At 46.3% G+C, this 11,738-nt stretch overlaps 1 protein-coding gene across 2 annotated transcripts in view; it reads left to right on the plus strand.

Moving 5' to 3' along the window:
- P2RX2 (purinergic receptor P2X 2) overlaps positions 1-2,690 on the plus strand; it is a 53,372-nt gene extending 50,682 nt beyond the window's left edge. The window contains exon 12 of one of the 2 annotated variants that reach the window (XM_033953798.1): positions 2,015-2,690. In XM_033953798.1, the coding sequence (XP_033809689.1) occupies positions 2,015-2,203 (189 nt within the window). In that variant the 3' untranslated portion in view covers positions 2,204-2,690. Of the gene's footprint in view, positions 1-1,195 lie in introns of both variants that reach the window. The other variant, XM_033953799.1, reaches the window with a different exon arrangement.
- The last annotated feature ends 9,048 nt before the right edge of the window (positions 2,691-11,738 follow it).

Genomic DNA, 11,738 nt, shown 5'->3' on the forward strand with positions numbered 1-11,738 from the left:
CCTCTTTTTTTTTCTCTCTGTCCTAGCACAATGATTGGAGCTACAGCCTCAGCACCTTGAGGTTGTGGGTTCAAATCCCTCGCTGCTCCTTGTGAGCAAGTAATAATAATAACTTTATTTTTTCTATACCGCCACAATCTTGTGACTTCTAGGCGGTTTACAGTGAAGAGAGCTGGACAGCCAGCGAATTTCAGAATGCAAATGGCGAAAATGTCACTGAAAAGTCAGTGTCTAGGAGATAAATCTATCGAACAGAGCTGTCTTAATTTCTTTCTGAAAAGCGCCGTAGGTCAGCCTGGCTCTGTTGATGAAATTGCCCCCATTGCCTCGGGTACATTAGCTAGAATGTGAGTCCACCAGGACATACAGGGGAAAATGCTTGAGTACCTGAATAAATTCATGTAAACTGTTCTGAGCCCCCCCTTGGGAGAACAGTATAGAAAATGGAATAAATAAATAGTGTGACAAGTCTCAGCCTCTGATAGGCAGAGCTAGTATTGTGACATCATAATGCCTCATTCCACCAATAAGATCCAAGCTCATCAGTGATGTCACAATGGCTTGATTGTCCTAGACTTAACTCACTTTTACTACACTTTGATTTCTAGAGTGGGGCAGTGGTTAAAGCTACAGCCTCAGCACCCTGAGGTTGTGGGTTCAAACCCACACTGCTCCTTGTGACCCTGGGCAAGTCACTTAATCCCCCCATAGACATTGAGACTGCCAGGACAGACAAGGAAACATGCTACAGCCTCAGCACCTTGAGGTTGTGGATTCAAACCCACGCTGCTCCTTGTGACCCTGGGCAAGTCACTTAATCCCCCCATTGCCCCAGGTACATTAGACAGAGTGCGAGTCCAGCAGGACAGACAGGGGAAAATGCTTAAGTATCTGAATGTCAACCACTTAGCTCTAAGTGGTTTATAAATACTAAGATAGTCCCTATTCTCCACTCACTTTTTCTTTTCCCTCTCATATGTCTATCCTATTTATAGATTATAGATGCTCCGCAGGTCAGGTTTTCAGGATATCCACAATGAATATGTACGAGGTGGATTTGCATGTCCCGCCTCCTTGAGATGCAAATCCATCTCATGCATATTTGTTGTGGATATCCTGAGAACCTGACCGGAATTCCCTACCCCTGCTCCAGATTAATATGTCTTTTAAAATCTTCCCTCTTTTCACCCGTCAGGTGTGGAAAAACCAGGAAGAATCAAAGACTGCTGTCACCAGCTGCACGGATCTCTCTACACAGGAATCCTCACCCGTGGAGACCAGTAATGGTATCCAGCTCTGAGCCCTCCCCCCCCCCCCCACCTCAACATGGCTTCAGCAATGCTTTCTAAACCTCAACTCCCAACTGGTATTATGGGCTCGATAGTGAGGGGTACAGTCTTTACATACCATCGCAGCATATCTGAAATACCAGTGTTCCCTAAATAAGGAGAACGATGCCTTGTGGAGGTCTGGGACCAGCATTTTACAGGGACTGGAGCCAGAATCATACAGAGACTGAAAACAATAATAGTGGAAGACCTGGATCCAGTATAACACAAAGAAAGTGGGCCAGATCAAACTGGTGAAACCTTTACACTAGTCATAGTCGGAGGTGAGAAATACTCATGAATGGGATTACATAAAACCTCCGATTATGATTAGCAATTCCTCTTACAGATTGGGCCAATCGACTGTGGAATTTGGCTCAGATATTGGTATTTTTATATACTTCCTATCAAGGTTATCTAAGCGGTCTTACAATCAGGTCCTCAAGCATTTCCCCTATCTGTCCCGGTGGGCTCACAATCTATCTAACGTACCTGGGGCTATGGAGGATTATGTGACTTGTCCAGGGTCACAAGGAGCAGCACGGGATTTGAACCCACAACCCCAGAGTGCTGAGGCTGTAGCTCCAACCACTACGCCACATGCTCTTCCATCAGCTCAACCTTGACCAGAAGATGACCTTTGATTGGGGCCCGATTAAAACACCTGGTTTTGTATGTCTCTTCAGAATTTTGCTCCTTTCCCAGCACCACCTTCCACACCGGTCGCTCGTTTTCATCCTGAGCCTAACCTGCAACTTTGCCATCGAAAAGGTTCTCGTGTCTTCTACTGGAGCAATGAGTTCACAAGAAAGCACAAGTGGTGTAGGAGCGAATGCCATTGTGGATTAACAAATGTCTTTTGTAGACGAAATTGAACTGTATGGAAATTCACTACAGCGGTGAGATATCCAACCAATAGGAAGCAGACGTGGCGATCCAAAGCCCAATAGAAGATAAAGAAATCTCAGGCTAGATTTAGTGACGTGTATTAACAAATTTAAATGATTTGTGTGTGTGTTATTAGTAATGGTGACCCGTCAAAAATGCGCCGGACATTGGCGCGCCGACAAAGCTGCGCTGACATCGCACACAGGACTAATGCGTGCCGCTGCTTCTGCCGGTTTCAGGGCTTCAGATTTGTGCTCTTAGGGGGTATAGGGGGGGTCCCACTACACTTAGAAGTCCAGGCGCTCTCGTTGAGGGGTGGGGGGGGAACACCTCACCCCACTATACTGAAAACTCCCATTCTCCTTTCTTCAGTTTTAAGGGAGTTTTCCATGTAGTGGGGGGTCCCCCCCCCCCAATGGGAGTGCCAGGACTTCTAACTGTAGTGGGGGGTTCTCCCCCAACCCCCTCCCCTCAGAGCGCAAACCTGAAGCTCTGAAACCGGCAGAAGCGGCGGCGCGCATTAGTCCTACGTGCAAATGTCGCCGTGGCTTTGTCGGCAAACCAATGTCCGGCGCGCTTTAATTACAGTGTCGCATTAATGAATGCAAGTTAAATCACGATTAACATCCATTAAAATGGAATCATACATAGTAACACGTTACGTGGTACGACCAGACCTCAAGTTTGAGGGAGTGCAGAGCCCAAAGTGGAAGGGCATAAAAGTTTACCCCACATACATGAGTTGGTGGACACCCCAAACCCCACTAGCAGAAGCCCTCTTCTAGTCGAAGCCTAGTGCTTTTGGGGGGCACACGAATGAGCAAGGCCTCCACCCCCTGTGCATTCTTAGTTTTCTCATATGTGAGGGGGGAGGGGGGCAAGGATGCACCCGCACAACAGCGGCCCAGAAAACACAGCAGGCTTTGATTGGAGGAGGGCTTCTGCTTGTGGAGCTTGGGGACCCCCCACCAGCCAAAGCAGAAGACAGCTCCTCAATTATGGGAGGGCTCAACCCCAAACTGGAGGGAAGGGGGCTACACCATGGGCCAATAAGCGTAATCTTTAAATTATAATCCCTCTAGCAAGAGGGAAATGTCTTGTAGCTGAATATAAGGCACCTTGAGCAACCGATAAATAGATATGACCTAATAAAAATTAATATTCACAAGTTGGAGAAAGACAGTGACGCCGGGAGCTAATGATGCTGGAACATTAAGTGAAAGTTCACATCTGCTCCATCTCTGGACTTTCCTTCTACTGGACAAGAGAATGGCTATAAACGAGACACTTCACATTCCCTCGGGAGGATTTGATGTGCAGAATGACGGAGAATCAGGCACGAGCTCACAGATCGGAATCCAGAATTACACTGGAGCAGTCCCTGTGGAATGAGTTTATTATGACAGAGAACGTTGATAAGAATTTGGGTTCGATTCCCCTGTGTGTTGGTACCACATTAGCAGTAAACCCCAAGGACGCAAGTAATTGCAATTAGCATTTCTCTTATAGATTTGATGTTTTTAATCATCACACGTCGATAATCCTTTCTGAACAAGAAGGCGTGGACTGCGCTTTTTTCTCCCAATGGATGAGAAAGCACGTAGGTGCATGGCCGAAAGCAAGAGACTACACACAGGTCCTGCTGAGCACTGCTAGGTCTTCACATGGAGGGTTTTGGGTTTTTGTAAAGAAAAAAAAAACAGTTGAGCTTTCAATAAAAATGTGTATTTATTTCCAAACATTTGATTAGAGGTCTGCACGGGAATGGGGATCGCGGGAATCCCCCCTAACCCATGGGACTCCTACGGGGACCCCCCTCTGGCCCACGGGACTCCCACGGGGATGGAAGGCTTTGGAAGCAGGGTTCGTCCATATAATATAATGGACACGTCAGCCTTAGTAAAAGAGGGGGTTTATAAGTTAATTACCTGAACAGAAAACAAAAAAAGGGTTCCACCAAAGAGATTCCACAAGGAAAACAGCAGCATAAACACAAAAGAAACTGTGGAATTGATGATCCTGTCAGAAGTAATTGCTGCTTTTAATGGGGGTGGGCGGGGATGGAGGTAATTCCTTGCAGGGATGGGTGGGGACGGAGAGGATCCTGACGGGGACGGGTGGGGACGGAGAGGATCCTGATGGGGACGGGTGGGGACAGAGAGGATCCCGACGGGGACGGGTGGGGACGGAGAGGATCCTGATGGGGACGGGTGGAGACAGAGAGGATCCTGGCGGGGACGGGTGGGGACGGAGAGGATCCCGACGGGGACGGGTGGGGACGGAGAGGATCCCGATGGGGACGGGTGGGGACGGAGAGGATCCTGATGGGGACGGGTGGGGACGGAGAGGATCTTGATGGGGATGGGCGGGATTTCTGTCCCCGTGCAACTCTCTACATTTGATGCATCATCCATTGCATGACAGTGCTGTGTCGGCGGTTTCCAAGCAGGTACACATGTTAAGTTTATAGTTTATTAACATTTGATTAAACGTTTAATATAACATTTCAAAGCACTGTACAATAAAATCTATACTTGAAACAAACAACGTAAAATAAGCATATACCATACAGGACAGACTAACTTGGGGGGGGGGGGGGGAAGAGGGGAATGACAAAAGGATAGAAGGGAAAAAATGCTCTGTGCTGCTTCCAACACTCATAGAGTTCCTAAAATGCCAGGAGCAGCGCGGAGCATTCAGCGTGGCTCCCTGCGCTAATAACCGCTATCGTGGTTTAGTAAAAAGGGGGTAAATTTACTGCTTATTATAACTTTGCAGTGTATCAGATAAAGGCAGCTGTACCTTTTATTCTGGAGTGAAGTCTAATGCAGTGCCTCGCAAACTTTGCAAAGCCGCAGCACACTAAACACAGTGGCCACAGCTCGAGGGCCTCTAGAATTGCGTGGACATCAATGTGATGGCGTCACACGCCTGCGCACGCGTGAAGGCCCTCCTGACGGGGGCCCTGAGCCGCCAGCGGAGGGTGCTAGAAGGGACGAGGCGCTGGCGCCGGCTGACTGCTATGAGCGTTGGGAGCAGTGCGGTGCGTTCAGCGCGGCTCCCTGCGCTAATAACCGCTGTCGCAAACTTTGCAAAGCCGCGGCACACTACACACGGTGGCCGCGGCTCGAGGGCCTCCAGAATTGCGTGTACATTGATGTGATGGCGTCACGCGCATGCGCGATGTCATCACGTCGACGCCTGCGCACGGGTGAAGGCCCTCCTGACGGGGGCCCTGAGCCGCCAGCGGAAGGTGCTAGAAGGGATGAGGCGTGAAGGGGAGAGGTGCTGGCGCCGGCTGACTGCTATGAGTGTTGGGAGCAGCGCGGAGCGTTCAGCGTGGCTCCCTGCGCTAATAACCGCTATCGCGGTTTAGTAAAAGGGGGGAGTTAATGGGGGGTATGGTAGAGTCACATAGAATCTGTTAGACCTTTAAGTGAGAGAAATCACCATTACAGATAAAACAGTCCATAAATAATAAGGGTTAAATAGTTTCGCGAGACCCTCTGGCTCTTTCATCTGGCCTGCTTGAGCCTGAGACTTTTTAAAACCGAGCGCTTCATTAGTCATTTTGAACCCCACTGAATAGGTTTTCTATATAAGAAAAGATTTGGGGCCCTTTTTTACTAAACGGTGGTAGAGGTTTCCACGCGGGCCCGCGCGGTAAATGTTCCATTGCTCCTAGGAATTCTGCGAGCTCGCTGGCCCGCGGTAAAAGCCTCTAGCGCCATGTAGTAAAACCCAGCATTCGTTCTCACTTTTAACCTCTTCGGTTTCACCTCAGTTCATAAAGAAGAGGCTCGTAAAGATCGCGATGGATATCCGTTCATCTTACGGTTTTGCATATCTGTGTGTCTGTGGTTCTTTTTCTCCTCCCCACGCCCCCGCCCCCCTTGTGAAAGGGCCCCAAAATGTATACCTGAGGCAACGGAAGTTTAAGTAACTTGCCCCGAGGTCACAAGGAGCTGCAGTGGTATTCAAAGAGGAGGACAGGTGCCATTGCCCCCACCAAGAAGGGACCCAGTGCAGACCACCACCACCACCCCTTATTATGCCACTGAATAAAAGGGTGTCAGGTCAAAAGCGCGCAGGGACAAAGGTGCGTGCAGACAATTGAGCGCAGCGTGGAGGCGCGCGCCACAGAAAGTACTGTTTTTACGGCTCTGACAGAGGAGGGCGTGGGGAGGGAACCCCCCCACTTTACTTAATAGAGATCGCGCCGCATTGTGGGGGCGTTGTGGGGGGTGTGGGGGGTTGTAATCCCCACATTTTATTGAAAACTTCACTTTTTCCCTGTTTATAGGGAAAAGTTAAGTTTACAGTAAAATGTGGAGGGTTACAAACCCCCCACAACGCCGGCGCGATCTCTATTAAGTAAACTGGGGGGGGCTCCCCAACAAAAGCCCCCGTCGGAGCCCCTAAAAACTGTAATTTTCTTCGGTGCGCACCTCCGTCTTGCGCTCAGTTGTCGGCGCACGCCTTTGTCTTTCGCGGGGTTGTCTATGAACCGAATGAAAGGGCACCTTTGCAAGGTTAGGGATGGTACATGGGGAGTACTGATTATCACAGGTCCAACTGGTCCCCTCCCCCCAACGAAAAATAATTATATCAGCCACAAAATTTCATTAAAATGATGTTTAAAATGTGCAAGATATGCTATTATATCTCTTTTGTCATAAGACCATCATTGCTCAGTCTAAGTTGTCACATTTAATATCCATGGAAGAGAGTGTGGTATAGTGATTAGAGCTAAAGCCTCAGCACCCTGAGGTTGTGGGTTCAAACCTTGCACTGATCCTTGTGATCCTGGGCAAGTCACCTAGTCCTCCACTGCATCAGGTACATTACATAGAGTTTGAACCCAGCAGGACAGATGGGAAAATGCTTGAAGTACCTGTAAACAGCTTTGGAGGTGGTTGTATAACGACAAAAGGGCAGCATACAAATCCCTTTCCCCTAAAATCATCCAAAGAGTGCTTCATTTACTAATTTTCATATTTAACCTGCGGTAACCACAACTCCTAGGCATTAACTGTTGGGGCACTCTCAACAATTTGCTTTTCAGTTAATACAGAGAAATGTCTATAAATTTCTCAAAGAACACTTGTCTTAAATAGGTCTCATTTCCAGACAAGAAAGTCTTGACGTTGGCCAGCATTTAGCAAATCAGCTTCAGTGACTCTGGAATTCGTTGCTAGAGCATGTGGTAAAAGAAGTTAGCTTAACAGGGTTTGAAAAACGTTTGGATAATTTCCTACAAGAGAAGTCCATAAGCCATTGTTAAGATGGGCTTCAGAAAATCCACTGCATATTCCTAAGATAAGCAGCATAAAATCTATTTTACTCCTCGGGATCTTGTCAGGTATTTGGGAACTGGGTTAGCTATGGTAACTCTTATGATCTTATGACATTCGGAGCTGATAACACAAAAAATAGTTATATAAATTAACTGTTTTTCTTAAAAAATAAAGTTCTACTCTAGCAGCTGTTTCAAACAGAACTAACCACTTAACATAAGAACATAAGAAATGCCAGCAACGGAACAGACCATGGGTCCATCGAGTCCGGTGATCCGCACACGCGGAGGCCCAGCCAGGTCTACCCTGGCGAATATCTTAGTTACTCAATGTGTTTTTCAAGAAGATATGCATCCAACTTGCCCTTAAATCCTGGAATGGTGGTTTCCTCCACAACCTCTTCCGGGAGAGCGTTCCAGGCATTCACCACTCGCTGTGTGAAGCAGAACTTTCTGACGTTTGTCCTGGCCCCGTCTCCCCACAGCTTCAGTCCATGACCTCTTATCCGAGTCACCTTCGACAATGTGAATAAAGGTGTTTCCTGTTCTATTTTGAATTTATAAATGGTGCTGGTAGCATTCTCCAAAACATCCTTGCAGGACAAAAGAGGACTTACACAAGCCCCACTCATCAAAAAAAGCACCAAAGATTCTCAACCTTATTCTTAAAAGAGGTACCAAAATCTTCCATTGAAAGGGAGGAAGATACCCTTTTACTGTGCTGACCAAGTGATCTCCCAGTTTACGTTTTCAAAAAGTACAAAGAATAAGAGATGTGCCATAGAGTTATTAAATAGCACATTACAAACAAATCAGAAAATATTTTATCACTCAGTGTACAATTAAGCTCTGGAATTTATTGTTGCAGGATGTGGTAAAAGCTGGATTAGTGTAGCTGGATTTAAAAAAAAAATTGGACAAGTTCCTAGAACAAATGTCCATAGACTTGGGGAAATCCATTTCTTATCCCTGGGGGGTGAACAGCTTAGAATCTAGTCACTTTTGTAAACCACTCTGATGTCCTGTGAATAGTCCATGTCATAAGGAGTGCAAGGACAGACTCAAAGATCTCAATCTGTATACTTTGGAGGAAAGGTGGGAGAGGGGAGATATGATAGAGACGTTTAAATACCTAAGTTGTATAAATGTGCATGAGTCTCTTTCATTTGAAAGGAAGCTCTGGAATGAGAGGGCATAGGATGACGTTAAGAAGTGATATGCTCCGGAATAATCTAAGGAAATACTTTTTTACAGAAAAGGTGGCAGATGCTTGGAACAGTCTCTCGGTAGATGTAGTGGAGACAAGAGACTGTGTCTGATTTCAGGAAAGCCTGGAATAGGCACATGGGATCTCTTAGAGAGAGGAAGAGATAATGGTTACTGTGGATGAGCAGACTGGATGGGCCATTTGGCCTTTATCTGCCATCATGTTACAATGCATCTGTAACCATAAAGCTATATGATCTCACAATGCAGGTGTAAAGAGCCTTAGCCAATATGAAGAGGAGGAGATAGTGGATGCTGCAGATGGGCCATTTGGCCTTTATCTGCCGACATGTTTCTATGTTTCTATAACCATAAAGTTCTATGACTTCACAATGCAGGTGGAAAGAGCCTTAGCCTATAGGAAGAGGAGATGCAAATGTTAAGAGCCTTAGCCAATAAGGAGAGGAGGAGATAGTGGATGCTGCGGATGGGCCATTTGGCCTTTATCTGCCATCATGTTTCTATAACCATAAAGCTCTATGACTTCACAATGCAGGTGGAAAGAGCCTTAGCCTATAGGAAGAGGAGATGCAAATGTTAAGAGCCTTAGCCAATAGGGAGAGGAGGAGATAGTGGATGCTGCGGATGGGCCATTTGGCCTTTATCTGCCATCATGTTTCTATAACCATAAAGCTCTATGACCTCACAATGCAGGTGGAAAGAGCCTTAGCCTATAGGAAGAGGAGATGCAAATGTTAAGAGCCTTAGCCAATAGGGAGAGGAGGAGATAGTGGATGCTGCAGATGGGCCATTTGGCCTTTATCTGCCGACATGTTACAATGTTTCTTATAAGAGAAAATCATTGAAGCGGTAGCTCGATTATACAATAATTTCCCCTGATGCAGCAAATAACCGCGAAACAGGGCCTGTCGGGAGTTCTATAAATTTTTCCGTCCGTGCATTAGAGTGACAACGGCACTGGGAGAACAGTGTGGACTGCTCAGATTTGGATCATGCCTAGAGGATAGAGCACTATTGAAGATAAGTTTTTCCTACCTATTAGTTACTTAGATCTTTATGAAAGATTGATTTACACTATATGAAATTTTTAAAGTACAGTATATGGAGTTTTTGTGGACCAAGGATGTTTTTTCCTATGCAGCTATATAGCAGAGCATAGCTAGCATAGAGTTTTTTCAGGTGATAACTATCCCTGGAAAGAACTGAGGTCTTTTCTCCGTTAATGGTAGCAAATTATCTCAATGTACCTCTAAGGCAGTGAGGTTTTTGAATATATTTTGTATGGTGAAGTGATATATCTATATATTCAACTTGTATTATATTTTTTTGACAATGTTTCTATAACCATAAAGTTCTATGACCTCACAATGCAGAGCCTTAGCCAATAGGGAGAGGAAGAGATGCTGTGAATTGGCCATTTGGCCTTTATCTGCCATCATGTTACAATGCTTCTGTAACCATAAAGCTTTATGACCTCACAATGCAGGTGTAAAGAGCCTTAGCCAATAGGAAGAGGAGGAGATAGTGGATGCTGCAGATGGGCAGACGGGATAGGCCATTTGGCCTTTATCTGCCGACATGTTTCTATAACCATAAAGTTCTATGACATCACAATGCAGGTGTAAAGAGCATTAGCCAATAGGTAAAGGAGATGCAAATGATAAGAGCCTTTAGCCAATAGGGAGAGGAGGAGATAGTAGATGTTGTGGATGAGCCATTTGGCCTTTATCTGCCGACATGTAACCATAAAGTTCTATGACATCACAATGCAGAGCCTTAACCAATAGGGAGAGGAGGAGATAGCAGATGCTGTGAATGGGCCATTTGGCCTTTATCTGCCATTGTGTTTCTGTGTTTCTATAAAATCCCGATAGATATTGGTGACTGGTTTGATCACTGTTGGGAACATGCTCTTAAAACAAGCATAAACATCAGCTTCTTACCCATATTGTACATCACACCCTCAGATTTCTGCACCAGGAACACACAACACTGCACCTTCTTGCATTAACACAAGAACTGCCATACTGGGCCAGATCAAAGGTCCACCAAGCACTCCAGTAATTCTGGTCTCTTCAGGTAAGGCAGCACTATTAGCTGATTCTGGGGTATAGCCAGACACCCAATTTTGGGTGCCTGGACCCAAGTCAGATGGGTTGATCTCTCCCTCTCCTACTTGAGCGATCCAGCTCCTGCCCCTGGCAGTCTAGTGTCTCAAGTAGCCCCTCTCCCGCCCAGGCAATCTGGTTTCTCAAGCCACCCCTACCCCGGGTACCCCAGTATCTCAAGTCCACCGCTGCACACCTTTTAGAGAGCCAATCTTCGTTGGCAGTGAGCAGTGTGACTAATACACACTGCTCACACCGTCCCTACAACCTTTCTTCTGACATACTCCGCTTAAGCGTAACAGGAAGTTGAATCAGAAGGAAGACTATGGGGCTGGATATGGATCTCTAAAAGGTAAGCAGCGGGAGTTTTTAGCTGGTGGGGCTTGGGGCTTCCTACAAGAACTCGTAGATCAATTCATCAAAATCAACTACATGTGCCATCCTATCGAATAATTTATTCATGAACATATTTGACGGTCGCAGTGGCGTAGTAAAGGGGGTGAAGTCCGCACCGGGCATGGTCTTCCATGGGGTGCTGGTCATAGAGCTTTATTACATTACATAACAGATTTCTATTCTGCCATTACCTTTCGGTTCAAAGCGGACAAAGGCCAAATGGTCCATCTAGTCTGCCCATCCGCAGTAACCATTATCTCCTCCTAGTGGAATCCCTCAGGGTTCGATGCTGGGGCCAATCCTGTTCAATATGTATGTAAGTGACATTGCTGAAGGGTTAGAAGGAAAAGTGTGCCTTTTTGCAGATGATACCAAGATTTGTAACAGAGTAGACACCGAAGAGGGAGTGGAAAATATGAAAAAGGATCTGCAAAAGTTAGAGGAATGGTCTAATGCCTGGCAACTAAAATTCAATGCAAAGAAATGCAGAGTAAT

This window comes from Geotrypetes seraphini, chromosome 8 (genome assembly GCF_902459505.1).
Source record: "Geotrypetes seraphini chromosome 8, aGeoSer1.1, whole genome shotgun sequence".
Taxonomy (NCBI): domain Eukaryota; kingdom Metazoa; phylum Chordata; class Amphibia; order Gymnophiona; family Dermophiidae; genus Geotrypetes; species Geotrypetes seraphini.